This window comes from Gouania willdenowi, chromosome 12 (assembly GCF_900634775.1).
Source record: "Gouania willdenowi chromosome 12, fGouWil2.1, whole genome shotgun sequence".
Taxonomy (NCBI): Eukaryota; Metazoa; Chordata; class Actinopteri; order Blenniiformes; family Gobiesocidae; genus Gouania; species Gouania willdenowi.
The window spans coordinates 11,578,318-11,601,258 of record NC_041055.1 but is presented as its reverse complement, the minus strand read 5'-3'; the positions used below and the strand labels follow the sequence as shown (position 1 = coordinate 11,601,258).

At 39.2% G+C, this 22,941-nt stretch overlaps 1 protein-coding gene across 3 annotated transcripts; it reads left to right on the top strand.

The window, feature by feature from the left end:
• Positions 1-260: 260 nt before the first annotated feature.
• Positions 261-20,684, top strand: st8sia3 (ST8 alpha-N-acetyl-neuraminide alpha-2,8-sialyltransferase 3). 3 transcript variants are annotated; one of them, XM_028463492.1, is made up of 5 exons: positions 261-763; positions 11,724-11,753; positions 14,417-14,536; positions 17,219-17,776; positions 19,098-20,684. In XM_028463492.1, the coding sequence occupies exons 1-5, from the start codon at positions 600-602 to the stop codon at positions 19,378-19,380; spliced, it is 1,155 nt and encodes a 384-aa protein (XP_028319293.1). In that variant the 5' UTR covers positions 261-599; the 3' UTR covers positions 19,381-20,684. The 3 variants fall into 3 exon arrangements, with proteins under 3 accessions (XP_028319293.1, XP_028319295.1, XP_028319296.1); XM_028463494.1 differs by lacking the exon at positions 11,724-11,753 and having other exon boundaries at positions 264-763; XM_028463495.1 differs by lacking the exons at positions 261-763; positions 11,724-11,753 and adding an exon at positions 12,046-13,562.
• The last annotated feature ends 2,257 nt before the right edge of the window (positions 20,685-22,941 follow it).

Below are 22,941 nucleotides of genomic sequence, written 5' to 3'. Positions count from 1 at the left end.
ATCACTCTTCTAAGATATGCAAAGTTTTCCGTAGTTACAGTGACTCCATTGAAACAGCTCAAGTGTTTCCTTTGAATGCATCTGTGTGTAAATGATGTCCTGGTACGTGGCCTGTGTTGGTCCTGCATTGCTCTGCCTTGGATGCTGCAGCCGCTGTGATCCCTTAAAGCGACAACCGCTTTGATTTCTCTAACTGTACACGTTGTCATTGCAACAGGACAAATATGGAGACAAATGCTGAGGGTGCACATGAAGCCGCTTGATTTTCTGTTTGAATGAAGTCTGTTGTTGCCATGTGATACCAGCTGTGTGGCTGTGATCACACACTCCTCCTCCGCCTCTCCACGGATCTGAAGCGCGGCTGCGTCACAGCAGCATTTCCTGCGCACTTTGCTCTCGGTGGGATGATGCATCTCCAGTGCGGCCTTTCTCGCCTCCATGCTCCGCCGCCCGCACGCAGTTCATTTAAACGGTGGTGAGACAACACCAACAACCCTGCATCCCCCCATGGATTCGGGCAGCCGGTTGATGGTTGCCGCTGCCGTCCTGCTTGTGCTGAGCGCTCGTTGATCCGCATAGGGAGAGAGAGGACTGGGAGGATGGTGCGGATCGCCAGCGCGGTGGGGCTGGTCATGTTCAGCGTAGCGCTGCTCATCCTGTCTCTCATCAGCTATGTTTCCATCAAGAAGGACTTCCTTATCAGCACACCGAGATACGGAGTGAACGGAGGACCCAGGATGTACATGTTCCACGCAGGGTTCCGGTGAGTCCAGGCCAGGCTGCAGGTTGGGTCAATGCAGCTCGTTGGATGGGATCACCAGGAGTGTCTGAATCTAGTTTTAATAGCTGCAGAATTCGCCTCCTGCCATTATGGGTGTAGAAGTGACATTAAGAAGGACACACAGCTTGTCAATTTCTTACAGTTAAGCCAGTGGTGAAGGAGGCCTCTGCTTGGTTATGTCCATCCTATGCTCAGTCATGATTTGATTCTATTATACAAGACAGTTAACACAGCCAAATGTACAGAAAGTCTGAGCTTTTTCTAAAAAACAAAACGTTATCTTTCACAATCTAGTGTCATATTTATAAATACTGCAATACGGTCATTATGAGAGGTCAACGTGTACCACTACTAGGGCTGGGCGATATATATCAAGATTCAAGATATATCAAGTTTTTTATTTTGGTGATATAGTAAATTACAGTATCTCCTGTATCGATATATATTTTTACAGCTTATTTTGTATTAAAATACTCATTTTAGGAGTCTTTGCTTTTGTTACTTCCCAGAACAGCATGAAAAGCACAGTTAGATGGATTTCTGAGTGCGTCCTGAACCAGACCTTCCCCTAAAGAAGCCACACTACCGAACTCACTCACACATGCTGTCACATATTGTGCAGCTGTTTGTTAATGCATCAGTAATATTACCCTATAATCATCTTTCTGGTCAGACTTTGAGTTAAAACTATAGATTAATATCATATATCGCCATTTTGAGAAAAAATATTGAGATATGAGTTTTGGTGGTTAGCCCTAACCACCACAGCAAAGACAAATTTTAGAAACTTATCTGTTTTTTCACATTACATTGGCTTCCCCCCTGAGCCCAAAAGGCATGTATTTCAGCTGAGTTGGAGTCTCTAAATTGATCATAAGAATGAATAGTGTGTGATTGTGTTTGTCTCTGGTGCAGACAGAGTTCATCCTGTTCAGGATATGATCAGTTGTTCCCTAAGCTGTCAGGAACCTTTGTTTTCTTTCTTCCTTCTTTCTAGGAAATCATATTTCCTATGCACAGACGTTTACCACATTTTGCACAATGTATGGGGCCATTATTGTAACAAAACTATTTGTGTGTGCATAATACAATCCGTGTGTGGAGAATTAGGATTTGTAACGAAGTTGTCTGTGTGTAATCCAATCTATGTGTCTGTATTAACATACGTATGCATTGGTCATCAAACCGGCACATCCTATTGGCTGTCTCCGTGTAAGGGACTTTTGGAACACATTTGGCAAATACGATCTGTAATTTTTAAAGGGGACATATGCTAAATCCACTTTTTTTGCCCTTAAATGCATTTTTTGTATATTTAGAGTGCTTAGAAGTACACAAAAGTTCAAATTAGTCTCTTCAGGTGCTCCGTAGATATCTTTATATTCTGTTTTGGTCATTTTTCAATCTGTTTTGATTTTTCGATTCTCTATTACGTTTTTTGAACAGTAACGTCACAGTATTTGCAGCGGAACTACCAAATTAGGACATCCACTACAGGCCCAACACTTCGAGCAATCCGCCATTTTTATTTCTCGCTTTTATTTTGTAGTCCAAGCTCAAGGATGCCGAAGTTACGAGAGGATAAGTCAAAATGTTCGGTTGTTGGATGTAGTAACCCACACGCTTCATTACACCGTCTCCCAGCATCAGAACCTTTTCGAAGTGCCTGGTTGAGTTTTATTTTTCACAGAAATTTACCCACATCTGTGGGTAAGGTCATTTTTGTGTGCGCGAAGCACTTTAAGGATGACGCTATCGCCAAGCTAACGTCACGAAATGCATTTTAATACAATCTTTTCGGAGACAAAAATGGCAGAGAGCTTCCTGAAGGCTCGGCTTCTCCAGCTCAGTGTCGTGTCAAATTTGTCGACAAAGTCGGAACGCGTCATCAAATTTGAGCGAGGTGTTTTGGCTCGCCCCGCAGTAAGAAATGATCAAATCACCCTTTAACTAACGATTTAGGGAATCAATGAAAAAAGACTTTGGACATGTGTATGAAGCCCAAATAGAACTTTTATCATGTTTAAAGCACAGAAAAGTTGATTTAGCATAACTTGTAAAATACTTGTATCTCGTGCAATACCACTAGAAACCTGCGTGGGTGGTTGTTATTCCGTGTCGCAGACATGTGCGCACATGCACACATGACATGGCTTGTTAGTCATCCCACAGCAGAAAAGGATAGTGGCTGACTTTATGACAGACTTTAAGACCTTTGCATAGATTGGCGGAAAAAATTGGTTTTATATGCAAGGATCGTCCGATCGCCGATCCCCCAAAATAAGGGAAATCTGCATCCTTATTAATTATTTTCTTATTCATTTAAAAATGTTGTATAGATATGTACCGTCATAAACTGTGTAATGTTTTGGTCATGTCACACAGCACTACCTGATTGACCTTCTTTCAACGATAAACGCACAGTTTCCCAAATTTGCCACAACTCCTAACCAGAATAGCTATTAACTCATTCATTGCCAGCCATTTTCAGATTTTCTACCCCCCTCAGTGCCAGCTGTTTTTGAGCATTTTGACTGATTTTAAAGACCCACAGAATATTTTCTACTATGACTATCTAAAATCTGACACCAGATTCTGAAAGATTGAAGGCTCTACTTTTATCAAAAAAGGAAGAATTTGTTTCTGGCTCGTTTCATTCTTTTGTAATCAGCCATTGAATAGAGCAAGTTTTACACAAATCTTCCGTTTCAGAGCAAAAAGCTGAGAAAACAGCCTTTTTCTAAAAAAAAAAACCCTGTCAGTGACTTTAAAGCTATTTTTTGCTTTAGTGACAACTCTAACATCTGAACATTGTTTCCTTATATAAAACAAACAAACAAAAAAAAACACTGAGATCGGGCTTCTGATGGCAAAATTATTATTATTTATCTATCTGGGTCAGAGTTGAATAAATTTCTTACTGTATTTTGGCATTCCTCCAAGTTTCTCTCCCATCAGTCTGCACACACACAACTTCCTCTTCCTCCCGGACATGCAGAGTGTCACTGCGTTCCCCGTTTTTTTATATCGTTTTATCTCACCATTGCAACACTATCTATGAGTTCCACACATGCTCTGGTCGAGTGTGCGCTGCTGTGCACTGCTGGGAACGTCAACTCTCGTATGTAGTGCCATTTTCTGTCTCGTAAATGCTTTTCCTCCTCTCCCTCCTAGCTCTGCTGAGCACGGATGATCTCTCATTCAAAGGTGCGCTTCTACCTCCTACGTGTCACCTATTATTTTGCTATTTCGTAACCCCCCCCGCCCCCCCTCCCGACACGCAACGATGACCCGTTTAGCCCTGTTAGTTGATGGTTTTATCTCCCCATCGCAGCATTATCGATAATCCACTCGGATCCACACATGTTCTGTGTCAGTATGTGGTGCTGTGAGCTGCTGAATACTTCACAATATCACTCTGTAGCGCCATAATCTCACTCGTTCCTGATTATTCCTCCTTTGCTGGGTAGCATCAGTGGCTAATCTCTCATCTAAAGGTGTACTGCTGCCATCTTCATGGCACAGTTGGTCACTACAACACCCCACAGCTTAGATATTGATGATGGACCTCCGCCAGGGTGTTTTCTAGTAATCCCCGTGAAAAAACGCAAATGACGAGTTATCTCGTCAATGGCACAGAGCGTTTGGATTTGAAATGAGTTATCTCATCAATGGTACTGTGAGTTAAGTGCGCGTATTCCACTTCAACATGCAGCTGATCGATTGAAACCTGTAAGAAAAGTGTAAGGCTCTGCTATGATATTCCCTTTTAAAAACCCTAAATTAAAATTAGAAGTTAACTGTTCTATTTCATAATATTTTGTGAGATGTCTCACTATGGGATGCACACTCTCTGTAGCTCTCATAAGCACTTTCTCAATCCGCCAAGTCCTGATTGGCTGGAAAGAACTTTCCATCCGCTGGGGACACTCCCAGCCTCTAATAGAGGGAAGGTGGATGTACAGTTCCTCATTCAAACACCTCTTCTCTCTCTCATGCACATCTCGTGTTCTTATCGGCTAAACTGTCCACAGGCGGATTCCTTCGGGATTTCCATTCGCCGGGCGCTGTTAAGTATAAAACGCATTGCGTGGTCCACAACAGGTCGAGAAGCAACCAACACTTACCTTGCTCTGCTCGGTAAATGCTGCTCCTTCACAGGTAAGTGAAATTCAGAGCCCCAGCTCCGGCTGTCTGCTCTCCTTCAGCATTGTCACTTTGGCGCACGTTGGTCCTCGAGCGGCTCTCTCACTCACGGTGTCTGTTAGCCATGTCAGGCCAATTTGTTTCTGCTTTTGCTGTGGATAGTCACAAATAAATAGGAAAGTCAAATAAATCCGGTGGTCTTGGATAAGACTCCCGAGTTGGCCGAGTGTCACAACACAGCGGAGATACTCGAGTGATTTAGTCCCTTCTGGCAACTAGAAAGACAATGAAAGACCATGGTGCTAAGGTCAGTCTCTCACCTGAGGCAGGTGACGAGCTTAGCATGGCGGCTATTGCTAACATCCTGGAGGAACACCGCCAAGCCGCTGATTTTAAAGGGTACATATTATGTTGTTTTTCACCCATCTCCATTTGTTCTAACAACTCCAAAAACATAGTATTTGAGGTTTATTTTCCCAAATTTGCCTGTTTCCCAGAGTTTTAGCCCATTGAAATATCACTTCCTGAGCAGTTTTGTTTAGTGGCCTACTTATGCATATTCATGAGTGGGTGTGTCTATAGACGCTGACTTGCCTGCCTCGCTCTTTTACAAGGAGATCTGTGATCACCAAAGCAATTTTATTTTTGCCATCCTCACACTTGTTATTGTTTTCAGCCAAAAGATTGCATTCAAACTCTCGCCGGAGTGTTAAGCTGCTAAGTCACTTTCTTCTCCTCCTCTGCTCTTCTAACTACAGGAATAGTGCATTTAAGGTCAGATCAGCAATACGAGGCGATATAACAGGTCCGTGGGTGGAGTTACCAGCGGAGGGTAGTGTATTTTCTTTCCCGTTTTAGCTTGTGATGTCACAAACTTAGAACATTTGCAACAGAGCATTTTTCCTCTGTGTTGTAAGACTGACCATAAACAAACGACTGCATGGTTTAATTGCACATTTTGTGTGCCGGTGGACACTCAAGTTACCTCACATGTGATCAAAAAAACTGCAAAAGTGGATTTTTCATAATATGGCCCCTTTAAAGCTTTCAACACTTGAAGCCAAACTGGACCATATGCACATCAAAGTGTCTGACCACGCTCAGAAAATAAGCTATATCGAAGCAAATGCTAACTTACAGGACAAATGCCTGTTAACACTGGAGTCATCCTGTGCTACACTATCGGAGAGCAATGCTAAGCTGTTAGCTAAAGTTAGCGACCTGTAATCACAGCCAGATTGTGACAGAGCTCATCGTACGCTATCTGAGAAACCAAAGCAGGGGCAGAGAGCACGACCCGTCATTATCAGGTTGCACAGGTACCAAGTGACGGAGAGGATCATACGCGAGGCCCGAGCCAGGAGCTACAGTACAGAGGCTCCCCATCTCCATCTACAAGGATTACACTCCGGAGGTGGTAGAACAATGCCAGAAATACCAGGAAGTTATGTTGGAGCTTTATAACCTTGGCTTCAAACCTGCATTGCTATTCCCTGCCAGGCTTGTAATCGTGATGAAGGATGAAGATAGGAAGAGACTCTCTATGGTCTCCGAGGCTAAAAGCTTCATAACATCCACCCGTATGAAAGAGGCCTTACGGCCGTGGGCTAATATTAGTCCCACTGCAGATGAGCCATTGTTATGCTAACTGGTTAGCCTCACAGTGACTCACAGTGAGTTACTGTGAGGCTAACTGTATTACTCTGTCTTTATCAGCCCTACTGCTTAGTATGAGAGCTGGTATATTGACTGGGCAGATGCTGGAACAAAAATAATTTCTTGGACATTTTAACACTTTATTAGGACTTTGACTCATCTGGTGTTTTCTAATATTTTTGTATTCCCTCTCTTTCGTCTCTCTTTGTTCCTGGTTACACTAATATGAGAATACAGATAATCTTAAATCCGCTCTCATGTTCAATACAGGAAGCTTGTAATATGCAGACTGCAGTTGGTTGTTATTGTATATTTTCTTTAAAATGAATAAATAAAAAACTAAATAGTTTTCCAACTCTCACTGCCGTTAGGTTATCCGAAACATTTTTGCGAGTGAGAATGTGTTGGCGCAGCACATAAACGATTTCATACCAAAGAGGTGGACCTCATCAGAATCAGCATCGAGGGGCCAGAACTGATGGACTATGATGCTCAGGGCAGGGGTCTGCAACCTGCGGCTCTGGAGCCTCATGTGACTCTTTTGCAATGGCTCCCTATAGCTTTAAAAAAAAAAACTATCAAAATAAAGTTTTTTTTTTTACAGAGGCTGTTAATGATTAATTACAAATTAAATAAAGATATAACAATTTGTTAACATAGAAATAAATCACGTTGTGCAATAGTTTGGCCACCTTCCTACTTCGCTTCCTGCAACATCTACAGACAGACCAAACCCCTTGACTTCCCTTTTTGGTCTCGCCCCGACTAATAATTTGCCCAATACTACACAGCATGTCATGGCTTTGACCACCCTGCTTGCCAGGCGTAGCGTTCTTTTCAAATGGAATTATGTCTCTCCCCCGACTCATAACAGCTGGATACATGAGATTTTACAACGTTTACAGTTGGAGAAGTAAATATTTTCACAGAAGGGATCTTTGACAGCATTCCATAAAATTTGGGACTCACTGCTGACTTATATTGGCAACAGCCTTACTGTTATTCCTGATGATGTCGGGGGCGCTTCTTAAAAGTTGGAATGAGGGAGAACCCCCCCCTCCCTCTTTTATTTTTATTGTATTATATTTGTGTGTGTGTGTGTGTGTAATATTTGACTGTTTTTTCTTACAGCACTTTAAGCATTTAGTTATGTTGCTATATGTTACTAGGTAACAGTTTAGTTGTTTATTGTGACTACATCTGATATGGGTTGTTGGGAGGGATAGTGGGATTCATGTTGGGGCTTTCTGTCATTCTAATGCAGACACTTGGACATAATGTGAAACTGTTCTACTTTTCTGTACTGTCTGCAAAAAAATGTAATAAAGAAATTTGAAAAAATAAAAATAAGTCCAGTGGAACCTAATGTAAAAACTAAAAGAATCAACAAGATCACATCCAGACAAATATGGCTTTTTCCTATAGATTGTTATTGATGGGATGAAATATTTTTTTAAAATATGTTTAACTTAAAATACATGTGCACATATTTTGTTTTATGGTAACATTTACATGACTAATTTACAACTAATCCCCATATATTGTGAGATACATACAGTACGGAAAACTGTAAGGCCTGCAACTCCTATTACTCATTGTTTTTTAACCAGTCATCTTATGATGTATGTAGAATTTGTACATGCGCATTCGCAAAAAAAGGAAAAACCAGGAGTTAGAAAAAAAACTCGACTTCAATTACAAAATAAATAAAACATACTTCATAAAATAATAATAATAAGGTTGAATAAATAAATTAGGTAACTTAATTGCCCAACCGGCAGCAGCAGCTTCACACGTTTATGCGTATGTTGGGTTTCCAGCTACATTTATATAGACACAGGTTCATACAACATGAGTTTGAGCTGTTAAAGCATGTTTGCCCACATATTTGTACTGAGTGGTCTTCATAAGAACTAGGGTTGCACCAAAATGAAAATTCTTGGCCGAAACCGAAAATGAGTAAACTAAGGCCGAAAACCCATCCATCCATTTTCAGACCTGCTTGTTCCTTTTTCCAGGGTCGTGGGGAGGTCAAAATTCAAAACACAGAAAGAACTGATTATGCAATTTATTAGTACCGTTGTATTTATGGCTATGACTGTTACTAACCTCACTAAATTAAAGCATAAATTAATATCAATGCTTCAACACACACATTAAAAAAAAGGAAATATTTATTTAGCAGTGACATTCCAACAATGTCTTCTTTTTCTCTGACGTACCAAGTGCTTTAAGAAGCGCTTCTTCTTCTGTGGTCTTATTGGCGGAGGCGATGCATACCGCCAGCAAATTTACAGGAGTTGTAATGGCATACATACACAGAGCGAGGACGAACAACACTAAAAATCTATTTGTGGTGGGCCGCCACAAGTAAATTAATGTGTAGGAAACACTGAACAGGTAAAGAAGTCGAGTAGTAACTGCAGGGTTGCATGTGCAAGTCTGATGTGGGCCTATCAGCAAGGCCCTTAACCTCAACTGCTTCCTGCTTGCTACACTCTGGCTGGTATGCATAAATACATATGTGACAATGTAATAATCTTCTATTTTTAGTCTTCTCTAATCACTTTGTACTGTATAAGACCACGTGGATCTACAGCTGTCATTACTACGGAGTACACCCTGAACGGTATCCCAATCTGTTGCAAAATGAACATACATATTTACGTAACAGCCTCCAGTAACTTGGCATATACAGCATGTTTTTGCATTGTGACAAACAATTTTAGAACATGTAATTTGCACAACAAAAGAACTCGCTCACCATCACATACTTGGTATTGTCAGTCAGGTGATGCGTTTTGTTGTTTTTTGGGCAAAATTTATGACCAAAGATATTGTTAAATAAATTCACACTGATAGCAGAATGAGTTTAAAAAAATGATTAGTTGTGTTTTGTATGAAAGTAGGTTTTAAGCGGTGGTGTCATCTGCTGTTACCAAACAGAATGAGGCTTGTGGTATTGCTTGCGTGTTGATGGATGTGATGAAGAATACAATGTGAGTCTTGAGCCCAGCAAGCATTAAATTGCTCAATGACATGTCCATTGTTGCTGCTTTCAGCACCCCAACTCCTAACAGCTCACAGAGCAACACAAGGCCTCAGATGACAAAATAAAGGTAGACTGTACATTAATAAAAGAGAGAACAAAGCCACAACAATGCCATTTCATTAACATGTGCCACTAAATTGGACATGAAAATATAAAGTACTTACTTTTACTGATTTTGAAAAGCCTGAAAAGCAATTGCTGCAAAGCTAGAAAGGATGTTTTTATAGTATGTGCGGCAAAGCTTTGTGAATAAAACCATTCTGTAAATCTTTGCTGTCTGACATGTTGGGTTATAGGACTGGAGTATGATACTAAATCGGCATCAGTCTGATGAGGGTTCTTGAGGTTGGTGTGTTGTCCTTGATTTTTGTGATTTACAACATGAAAGGCACATTCATTTTCTTCCGCCTGTAATCATTTTGATTCTTGTTCGCTGTCAGCTCTCACCAAGGTTATGTTGAGGATGAATTTAATGTTGAGGAGTGGGCCTTTCGAGTGAAAAACAAATCTATAGCCATTTCTCAATGGTTGTCAGTCACACACACTACTTCTGTTTACATGGCCTTACTAAAACGTAAATCTGGGCCAAATGCCGAGGAGTTAATCAATAAAGTTTGGAAATCACTGTCCTCACTAAAATGTTTGTCACTTAGCAAATGTATTCTTTATTGTTCAGAAGGTGAGTGTGCAAAGCTTTGGGAAAAAGGATTCAGATAATCATTCCTCATGATTCGATCTGATTATGATTATAGGGACTACGATTTGATCCTGAATCAGTGCATCAAAAGGCAGGCAAACACTGTGCGATTTTTTCAATCGTTGTACTCAGCTCCAGCTCAAATTGTGCGACTCAATTGCAGAGTTCGAATGTGCACAGCTCACGATTCATGTTCTCACACTATACAAACCAACACTCTGACATGATCTGACTGCTCACACTGTACGCCCATTCACGACATGTCAAGGTCTTGTTTCTGGAAATGCAATGTATAAATTAAAAGAAGAAGAAGAACTCTGAAGCGTTGCCATTAAAACAGTAGAAGAAGAAGAACCTGGAAGTGGAGAGACACTTTAGTTTAAATCAGGCCCAAAAAAAGCAGTCTGACCCGACCCGGACCCGTGGGCATAAAGCCCGACTTGATTCGAGCCTGACCCATTAACTTAAATTGTAGGCCCGAGCCCGAAGCAAACCCGACGTAAATGATTATTTTATTGAACGTTGCAGCCAGTAGATTCGTAGCGCGGTGCCTCGGGGGAGAGAGGGGGGTGCGCACACACTCACCGCAGCCCAAATGGTATTTTAATGACGTGACTCGAGCCGTTATCACAGTTTTACAGGCTTTAAACTTCGGTGATGAAGTTTCAGGGGTTCAGCAGGGGCAGGCCATGAGTGGCCAATCAGGAGGATTCTTCTTTTTGGCCGGTGTTCAGTCATGGTGCTGGGTTGATCAAGTATGCTGATACCGCTGTTCCACTTCCAGCCATTTCCCTTTCTTCTTCTTTTGTAGATGCACCCCGACTTAGCACATACGTGTACTTGTCAGTACACGTAGGAACTAGGGGTGCGGGCGGGGTGGCCACCTACCCCCTTAGCTGTTTTAAAGTAATAAACACACACGCACGCGGTAGCTTGCTGATCTGCGCTGCCTTTGTGTAACGTCAGCGGAAGCACACTGACGTCCATGGATGAATTATTGTATGAAAGTTCTGTGTGGCGCAGTTTGCATAAAATGTTGTCTTCTTTTATGCAAAAGTATTTCAATAGCAATAGTTTTCTCTGAAGCAGCCACTGCCACTCTCACTCTGTAAGCAGCCCTGTGCAGGCTTGTGTTAAATATTCTCCTGATGTGGCTGTGTTTTTCATCTGTTGTTTATATATTGCACATATTACGCACTTACTGTACACATTTACACGCCAACATCCTAAATACTCAAACAGTTTTCTGGTTGCTGTTTAACCTATGCATGCTTAGCCTTTGTAGAGTAAACCACAATGTATTGTTTTGTATCTAAAATGTATTTTTTAAGTATTAATGTTAATATTAATGAGAAAGTTATGTTGTGTTCTTGTTTCTTGCCTCTCCACAGAGAGAGGCCACCTCGCAAACCTGACTTGAGGTGAATACGAGTGCTGATGTTTAAATATTGATTGCATTGTAGTGTGAGATTCTTTAACTTTTAAAGCAGCAATCTTTCTTTTTTTTTTACCAATGGCAGATCTGCTTCTGTTCTTTCTGGCTGAGCTGGACCCTTAAACATCACTGTTTGTGTCTCATAGTAGACACAAAGCAAAGATGAGCTTCCAATGTCTCTCTGAAGCCTTTCTGTGATGTGGTTTTGGATGAGAAATTCATCAAAAATCATTATTATTTATAGCTTTAATTTCAGTGCTTGAAGTATGTACAAAACTTAATCTGCATTAATTATTTTGGATTTTTAGAAATGGTAATGAAATACTAAAATACTATTTCAGTTACATCTGTTATGTTATTGTTAGCATTTCTGCAACAGTTAGAACAGTATAACTGTAGGAACTTGATTCTTCATCTTCCTGTTTGTCTTAGAAAATGGGAAGATTTTAGGGGTTAGAACTGATTTATTTATTTATTTTTTAACTGATTAATAGAAAATCTGCTTAGTCACATTGTGTGAATTTCTAAACTACACACTGATCAAGTTATTACACAGAAAGTGTGTTTATTCTGGAACAGTTACATTTTTAAGCTGGTAAAATATGTGTGTTTTACATATTTTACAAATGTAGAATGTGAACCTTGCAGACTTCAGTGGTTTGGGCTTTGTTAAAGGACAGTATGTTGGTACTAAAAATATTACTTATCTTAAGAAAATAACCAGTCGATTAAAATAAAGTATGCAAAGAATGTAACTTATGGGTTTAGAAAATTATGAGAGAACTGAACGATAAATTTGAACCCTAACATTCTAATCTGTTCAGACAAAAACTATTGCACTTTTGCATTCAGCTGCTGAGGCACAGCAGTCTGTCCGCATTTCAAAGAGAAGCTTACTTTTTCTAAATTATTATTATTCATATTATGAATATTGATAATTAGTATATTGTACCAATCGTGTTATTATTCATTATGTTAAAGTGGTACGCAGGCTTCTGCATTGTAACGCTTTGTAGATTAACTCACAGTCAAAGCAAGCGGCTGCAGACGCCACTTGTAGCTTTGACTTACACACAGACAGCTATCATTGCTTATGGGGGTTCAGTGGTCACATGTTAACCCCACAAAGTGAGGGATGTTGTCTTCTCCATGTTTAAGTGATAAGTTAAGTCTCCCGTAGCCACTCTACCCACCTCTCACAGTTCCAGATCATCCTCCACATCAACAGAAAGGCAGCCATTTACAGTAGCCTCTGTAACTTTCTTGTTAGTTTGTCTGGACCTTTGACTACTGCTCGTTAATAGCAGTAAAGACCCCTACTGGAGCCCTCCAGTAGTGTTGTACTTTTGAACTAGGGATGCCCATTTAAATACATTTCATAACCAATAACTGCCACTCATTAACAATTAATAACTGTTAAGATTTAAATGCTTTATTGAGAATCTGTGGCAGGGTGTGTGTACGGTAGCACAGTGTCCGAGCAAGCAACCTGCAGCGCTGCTGAAAAGCATTAAACAATAGGATAGGATTTCTCTTAATTTATATTTTTACTGGTTTTTTATTTATCAAATCAAATCAAAGTTTATTTATAAAGCGCTTTTCATACAATGTGTAACTCAAAGAGCTTTACATAATTAAAAATCCTCAACCACAGACAGAGATGCACACAGAGAAACAGGTTAAAATAAAAACAGTGATGTATGGTAAAGAGGATCTTGGTGAGGAGACACCATTACAAGGAGCCATCTGCACCAGGAGCAGGCCACAAAAAAGCAACATGTTGACATACTCAGGGGTCAGTCAGAGCATGTCAACCCGTCTCAGATGCATTTATTGGCTATTATGAAGTAGAAACAAAACAGAGACCCATCATTTAAATGTCGGTCTGTCCCTCACCCCTTCTCTTTGCTTTTCCTCTGAGACTCTCATACAGGATGGATATCATACCTGACCAGAGCACAATGTGACCTGACGGAAAAATTAACTGTATTAATCGGCTTAAGTTTTTGTTATCGGTTAACTATGAGCACCCCTATTTTGAATACAAGACAATCTTTGACATAAATGTAATACATCTACGTGCTCTTACTTGCATTTTCATGGAAATACAAATTGTTACGAGTTTGCTGAAGTTTTCCTGTTCTGTATTATAGTTTTTCAAAAAAGTCCTTAAAAAAAGACAGATTAACATGTAAAAATGACTTGAAAAGTTATTATCTAATTTAAAAATGAACCATTAGTGTTAATTGGTTTAAGTTTTTGCTATTGATTTACAGTTAACCATGAGCATCCCTACAAGCAACTAAAGAACATTGTTTTCTGTTTTCTCAACCTAAATAAGTAAAGGTTGCCATGTTTATATGAAAATTTCCTGAGTCGACATGAATATGAACTGGATGAATTTTATTTCATGACATGTAGTTTGATAAGTTAATTCTTGTTAATTATCTTGTTTTGGTGAGTGTCTGATTGCCTGATTCTTCATGTACTCAAGGGTCAAACTTCCTTTGCATGGCCAAAGAGCTTTTGACATACTTTTAGCTGAGCTTGGCTGTTTCTCGAAACATCTTAAGTTTACAGTTTAACGTACAAAGTTGAAGACAAATACAAGATGAATTTTAGTTATTGTCCCTTTTCTTCAATATGCAGCTCCCAGCTGGCCATGAAGTACCTGGATCCAGCTTTCTCCTCCCTCACCAACATTCTCAGCGAAGACCTACAGAACTCTTCAAAATGGAGATACAACAGCACAGCTTTTCAACAGCAGAGGTATACATACACGGCATACACACACACATACACACACACACACACACACACACACACACACATTCACGGGATACACACACACACACACGTCACAAAGTTTTATGGTGCTTGTTACAATTAAAGCCTTCTGGCATTGAGGCAATGATTTGAATTTGGGATCTGATTTTTCATTCATTTCATTAGCCTTTTTTTGTCAGGAGAACCACATTTACATGTGTGTCCTGGCAGCAGTATATAAAACAAGTTTACAGTGTCGAAATAATACTAAAATGTTCTTAAAACAAAATAAATAGCACAGAAGACAAGTACGTGAAAGCAATAAAAACTACAGTTACAAAGTAAGAGCTTATGAAAGAACTATAAAAGCCACCAAATAGTCAAAGATAAGTTAGCTAAAACAAGAACAAGGTGAAGTTTTTGTTTCCAGGGGCCTCATTTATAAACACTGTGTATGTACAAAAGAAAGCGTATGTCACATATAAGCAAAGTTTGGATTTATAAAAAAAAAACCCTGGCGAGATAATGTGCGCACCTCCACGGCAGATCTGACTGCCGTACGCTCAAAATCATGAGAAACGGGAAACTCCGACGCCAACAGGAGAAGGATGAAATTAAAGACAGCTCTGTGAAAATAATAGAATTTGTGTGAAATAATCGAACACTGTGAGTGACGTGCGCGAGCCTACAAATACAGTTTTATATTAATAATAATAAGAATAATAATAATAGTAATCAAAATCACATGATCATTGCGCAAAACTGCAGACCAATTGGCTGCAACACCTGTAGCTGTTATAAAAAGGAACACAATATTTGGCGTCACAAACTCCCAAATTAATCCCATCATCGAGTTACAGAGCACATGTAGCACACTCTGGTCCATCTGAGTCACTCTCGCTGCTACACACTCTATGAATATGGTCACATTCAAGACATTCATCCAAAACCTCTTTACAAATACTACAAATGCTATGCACTGTTACAAACCCTCTCCAGTAAAGATGTGCTCTGTTGCGAGTGTCCCAAATGTGCCACAAATCACACAGATTTGACATTTGTTACGTGTCGGGGCTCTGTGTAACCCCAACCTAAAGAATTTATGGAATCTGAATAAAGTTTCATTCTCATGAAACATAAAATTATAATGAATTATTTCGCAACGGTTCTTTATTTTAAGGTACAGGGTTTAACATACTTTGACTGATATAGATTTCTGCCTGAACACCATCCCCAAAGACAGATAAGTTATTATCTGGTTATCATGATGACGCCCCTGCCTTGCATAGTCCTGTGGGCTGTGCCAGACTTAGGATGCAGGCTCAGATTTGATCACCCTGTAGCTGGCCACCTTTGATGAGGGTGTATAGTGTTGAAAGGCTGAAACATTTGATGAAACATGATTCAATGATACACTACCGATGATGTGTCCGAAAATTAACATCACTACTATGTCTGAGATTAAGCTCCCACACCACTCTCAACATCAAGGCAATCCTTGTTTGAGTACCATCCATTGGCACAACGGACTGTATAGCATTATGTCTTGTGTTCCATGATTCTGGTTCATATGTGTGAGTGAATAGAACTATATGTGTCAGTAAGGAAGGGACGATATACAAAGTTTACGAGACAAGACCATATACAATAAAGAGCTTATGATAACGATATGAGACAATATTTTTAGAAAGGATATAAAGACAAAAGTTTGAAAAATAACATACTGACATATACTCTTGGTATGACTTGGTATAAATATAGAATTAACAATAACATACGGTAAGTAAGGGCAATTTATTTTCCTATTTAAAGTGGAAAAAAGTGCCTTTGTCCCAATAAAATGCAAAAATGGATTGAATATTCATGTCAGACACAAATTCAAACATCATGTCATCATGACATTCTTCAAAATATATTCTGTGAATGAACTTAGCACAACATGTTTTTTGTCAAACTAGAACAGTCTACACTGCCCAGATTTAAGATATGTCTACATTTTCTAGCAGCAGAGACTATGTCTCCTGCAGTTGGAGAGACATGCTTGCTTGGGGTGGATGGAGCAGGGAAGGTAGGGTTCACCCTCGCAATGTTACGATACCACCTGTACCTTTGACAATAAATCTTGTGATGTTTTAATATTGTGATTTTGTGTCACACAATATATAATCCTACCCTTAGTAACAAGCACAGTTCTTTTCTCCCACTAATTACTGAAACAATAAACTGATGTTGGGTATATGTGTTTGTTTTTCATTTTAAAAGGCTAAACCGCAGTGGTCATATTTCTAGCTATATAATCTATAATAGAGAACAACATTCAGAGGAGTGAATAGATTTATAGCTGTTGTAAATTTGGCACAGCCTTGGGCTATGAGTCTGTCATGCTGCTTTTCACTCCTGCACTACAAGGACACACGACACTCAGGTCAACCACAGAATCACCCTCCTCAAGGAGAAGAAGCAGGAGCTTTTCCCTGTGTCATTCATATTGTCTCCAGCTAATGCTGTTTTCAAGGCTGAGGTTTTCTTCATGTTACAGATGACAAAAGAACACGTGGTATGAAGTGGAAATCAACGAAGTTATTGTGAAACAAGAGGAATTGTGCAGTTTTCTATTCACTGGCACTAATTAAAGCTTAAATACACATGCAGTAATGATTGATGACTGTCTTTTTCTTCTTGCAGGCAGAGTATAGCTCAATACATTGACATACCCCACAATTTCACCCTAATAAGAGAATCAGTCAAAATCGGCCAGCTGATGCATTATGACTACTCCAGCCACAAGTACGTCTACTCCATCAGCGAGAACTTTCGCTCCCTCCTTCCAGAGGTCTCCCCCATTCTCAACAAGCACTACAATGTCTGCGCCGTGGTTGGCAACAGTGGCATCCTCACCGGGTCCCGTTGTGGAGCCCAGATTGAGAAGTTTGACTTTGTCTTTCGCTGCAACTTTGCACCAACCGAGATCTTTAAGAAAGATGTTGGGCGTCGAACAAACATGACAACCTTTAATCCCAGTATCCTGGAAAAATACTACAATAATCTGTTGACAGTGCAGGACAGAAACAACTTCTTCCTGAGCCTAAAGAAGCTAGATGGCGCCATTCTTTGGATTCCAGCGTTTTTCTTTCACACCTCAGCCACAGTGACCAGAACTTTGGTGGACTTCTTTGTGGAACACAGGGGTCAGCTGAAGGTCCAGCTAGCTTGGCCTGGAAACATCATGCAGTATATTAACAAGTAAGACAAAACAGTGACAGTGACATTGGTTATTGTGTTTTACGGCAAAATTTGCTCACAGTGATAAGCAGTTTCACTATATACTGTATATGTATACATACACTATAGATCTGTGGCTTTCAGCCTCCTGTTTATTTAGTGAGCAGGGCTTAAGTGACTTTTCTGATGGTAAAGGGTGCTGACCAATAAAGGTCTAGCCCCTTATATGTTGTTGTGCATTGAGAAACAAGATAAAGGAAAAGAGGACATTCATACTCCAAAGCCGGATTATGAGGAAACAGCTTTCTAGAGAAAGGTATGGTGCACTGCTCTAGCTGTGTGTATGGAAAGGGATTTAGGTCTGGTGCTTAATGTTTTGTAGCAGCAGAATAGGGTGCTGTTACAGTAGTTTAATCTCCCCAATCCCATTAATTCTAGCTGCTCATGAAGAATTACTACTTTAAGCAGCTCAGAAGGCTTTAAGCACCTTGAAGACTTTTAGGTTCCTTTTGTTGAGGTGCGTTATAGAGTTTCGCCTCTGAAATGGCTGAGAGTTTGATGAATTTAATGATGGTTCAGTACATACAATATTTACTGTCTAAATCAGACTGTAAATATTGTACATAAAGGTCCTTTATCACTTACGCACTTTTTGGGGTATTTATTTTCCAATTTATGACTTTAGTTCTATAAGTAATTGTTATTTTGTTTTTTTATTTGACCAGAATCTAAACATCTGTAAAACTATAAAAATAAATTCAATTTTGGAAAAACATATTTTGACTTTCTGAAATATGACACAAAGCAAGAAACAGTCTAAATGCAGAAGTCTTTTGAGTCTGTAAAAGTAAGAAATATAAGGGATAAAATGGGGTTTGGCATATTTATAAACCTTAGATTCAGCTTAAAAAACACACTTCGGAGATGCAGGGTCACAAACACTGAAGTGTACTGTCCACCGTTAAAAAGCATCTGACATTTGTCTTCTCAACCACATAGTTTGTTACATTTTCCTGTCACTCTCCAGATGAAATAAGATTCCACACACTCATCTCATTAATGATGGAACACCGGCATGTTGAACTCACATGGAAGTAAAGCACACATAGTGCTTTATTTAACATTAAACAATAACAAAAGTATCAAATCAGTTACACACACACAACATTAGTGCTTTGTATCATCGTGAAGCCAAATTTACCAAGCATTTATTGTTTACTGACTACTATATATATATATATATATATACATATTACAACACCTTTCAGAACCACTAACGACCATCTTTACCACTGTTTTGATCAGAAGATAAATTTGCCTGTTTTTCATGTGTTTTTCATAGTTACTGGAAAACAAAGCAGCTGTCACCGAAACGCCTGAGCACTGGCATTTTGATGTATACATTGGCATCCTCCATGTGTGACCAGATCCACCTCTACGGCTTCTGGCCTTTTGGCTGGGACCCCAACACGGGTAATGAGCTGCCGTACCACTACTATGACAAGAAAGGCACAAAGTTCACCACCAAATGGCAGGAGTCCCATCAGCTGCCTGCAGAGTTCAAACTCCTCTACAAGATGCACTCAGATGGAGTACTGAAGCTGTCTCTCTCCCACTGTGCTTAGGGCTTAAAATGAAACAAGTGCACCTTTGAACTCCACAGTGTCTACCTGATGCCAAGATCAAGAAATTTACCTGTACAGCTATTCCTCTGTTTAAGAAGCCTGAGCCGTTCGTCATTCAGCACATATTTTATTTGAGGAACATTAAGCCTTCTTACTTTGTATACAAGAAATTGTATGAAGGATTGTTTAGTGGTGTTTTAATGGTCATTAATTTAAAGCACACAACAAACGAGTGAGTTGATGTTCAAAAGCAGACCGTAGGGAACAATGTCAGCTCTTCAGGGAAATGGGAATAATGGTCGCTGTGGGATTTCATTAGTTTTAACACAGGCCTAATGAAGTCCCTGAATAGAGTAGTTTTAGTGTTCCTCATCGACCTGGTAGATATTGGTTTATCTCTGGTTGCAGCACAAAGAGAATCTTGTGTCTTCTCAAGACTACATGCTGCAAGTTGGCAATAAGTTGCTGAGGTAAACCACTGAAAAAGGGATAAGCTCAAAAAATGCTTTCTTAACCCTGACTCTATACATTATTGTTTGAACATGGATGGCTAATATTTGATGCAGTGGACAGACAGTTTCACCCAGTAAAACCCTTGCTTGGCAGAATTAACAATATAAGCTATTAAATGTGTATGTAATGGTTTTGAGGTGCTATTTCTAGGATGCAACAGTTAGACTTTCCACATCAACAAGCTTTACATCCAGGATTTCTTTTAGATCTCCTCCATCTTATGTATTAAACATAAGTGAACAGATTGACAAGTTAAAGGCACCTACTTAGCCCATTTTACTACCTTTTATGGATTATATTTTGCCCCTTAAAAAATATGTAAAAGACTTTTCTAAATTAGATGGTGTAATACTATTATCAAGTAAAACTGTGGGAAGTCTTGTCAAAGACATTGACTCTATCCTAGGCCTTTCTGAAAACATTACCTTAGTATGAATTATACAAACTTTGCTTCTTACTATGAATTGTAAACAGGAAAAAGGGTTATTTACATGTCGTGAAAAAATCTGTTATGTATTGGTGTCTGGTGAACTCATGAATGTAGTTGAATTCTTCCTTCACTCCACACTAATAGCTCTAAATCTCACATTATATCACCCTGAGTTGGACCTCATGTGTGAAGAAATGCTTATCTGTGGAACATCATTAGCTTAACTTGTAGTTAAAGCTACTATCTGGAGTTTCTGAGAAAAATCTCAATGTCCCGCACTAAACAGCCTCACTTCCTCCCACTGCTCCTCCCAATCTACCAGAAGCCTCTACTTTTCTACACGCGCATCACGGAACATAACAAGGTCGTATTGGGTCGCATTGATATAGGTCTATGGGTCAGGTAAGAGCCAAAATCAAATTTACCTGTTTGCTGTTGTGACGCAGGGCCTTGTTTCCGTGCACAGTTCTGCATTCACTTTGATTGACAGTCTTAAAAACATGACGTTGAAGCCTATTGGCTGTGCGCACTCCGGCGATCGTTTCCATTTGTATAAGGGTCTATAGAACGAAGGAGGGACTTATATACATTAATGTATATGAATGACCACTGGCAGTTGACCATAATAAAAGACTAGTTGGGTATTTTTTCGCATTTCAAAAGAATCATACATAAACATAGATTTCTTAGAAACTCCAGATATCAGCTTTAAGGTGCTAGTTAAGCTAGTATTTTCAAACTGGCCAACCAGTATAATATATATTTTGCCCACAGGAACGGTTTTGATTAAAAAGAAAATTACATTAAAAATGATTCCAGAGATCCATCCATCCAACCATTTTCTGATCCGCTTGTTCCTATTCATTCCAAATATTTTGGAACTCTTTTTTTCATTTGCCACATTTGACTTTGGTTTTTTTCACTGTTTTCAAAGGATGAAAAAACTGGGCCATACTTTTTCAGCAACAGATTTAAAATACTTCCTACAGATCACAAGGAATCTGCTTCAAAGCAAAGCATTCAGTCACAAACATCTAAACTTTAACTATATAGAGTTTAAAGAACAGTAAATGCTTGCTGTCATTTTTACTAAAATTATGCAGGGGGCTTATTTAGTTGCTGTCATGGTCCAATTTGGCCAGCAAGCCTTGAGGTTGACACGTGTGCATTAGTGGTAGGTAGACTACCATAGGTCAGTTCAGATATCTGTAACAAAATGTATTACAAGTTAGGAAATTCTTGTTGAATTGCTTTAATTTCTATGTGGAAGTGTTTTAGAAAAATGGCGCAAAATATTAAAATTTTTCTTGGGAAAAAAAACTAAAGTATTTTTTTCAACATGGGCCAAATATGGCCCCTAAAGTAAAATCAGATTGACAGCCCTGAGCTATAAGGTATAGGACCATCATACTTTTGAAACATGAAAAATATAGTTTTTTTAAAGTTTGAATTGAGTGACTCATTAAACAATTATGTTATATAATAGCAAGATGTAGGAAAGATGATAGAAGAAAGGGTGAAGACTAGGGATTTTTCAACTGGAATTTGCTCAACTACGAGATCAGTATGAATCAAATGAGTTGAAATCTATTTGTATAAATATAGCAATATCTGCTGGCGGCATATATTTTACCATTTTTTTTTACACTTACTAGGTTTAAATACTTGTTTCATTACTTTTATAACTTTGACTCCACAAAACAATGACAATATAGATATACTTAGAAAGAATTGGTATAACAAAAGGTAGTGCCTATTGTTTTGCTTTTAACCTCCTTATAAACAATCTGACTATGTGCCTATAAACATTGTTTTTTACCTCTACATACTACACATTATACATTTACACTTTACTTGCTATTAGCTGCAGTTGATCGAAAAAAAGCCACTCAATTTCTTGAATACAAATTCTAATCTTTCTTGCTGCTCTAAATTTAGGTTCTCAAAAAAGAACAACAACTTTAAACTAGGACAAAGAGATTAAAAAAAAAATTTAAAAAAAGGAGATTTAGGATTTGGTTCTTCATTTATTAAATAAAGTTTTAAGAATGCTTTAAAATCAAGCATTATACATGTATATGCGGTAAATACTAATATTAATAATGCATTGGATTTTATATAGCGCTTTATCATAGACACTCAAAGCGCTTTACAGAATTAAGGTATTATTCTTTCACTCCACCCTTAGTGGTGGTAAGCTACAGGAGCAGACTGATGGAATCAAGGCTGCCATAGTGCACCCTCAGCCCCTCAGACCAACACTCACACATTACGTTCATACTAGGCAATGTGAGCGAAGTGTCTTGCCCACGGACACAATGACAGATACCACTTTCCCCCACTGTGGCACATTGAATTCTCAGTGGTCTCCCATCCAACTACTAACCAGGCCCAGACCTGCTTAGCTTCCGAGATCTATTGAGATTGGACAATGACAGGCTGGTACGGCCACATATGGCTTCGTTCCAAATCTCTAAAACATGTAACAGAGCTGTACATTTTGCAGGTGCAGCAGATTGTAAAATTACCTGCATTAAAAAAAACAATTCCAGAATTAATTTGTCTTTAAAGCAAAAGGCCCTGGTTGTAGACAGTGTATTTTTGCTTCTTTGCTGCTA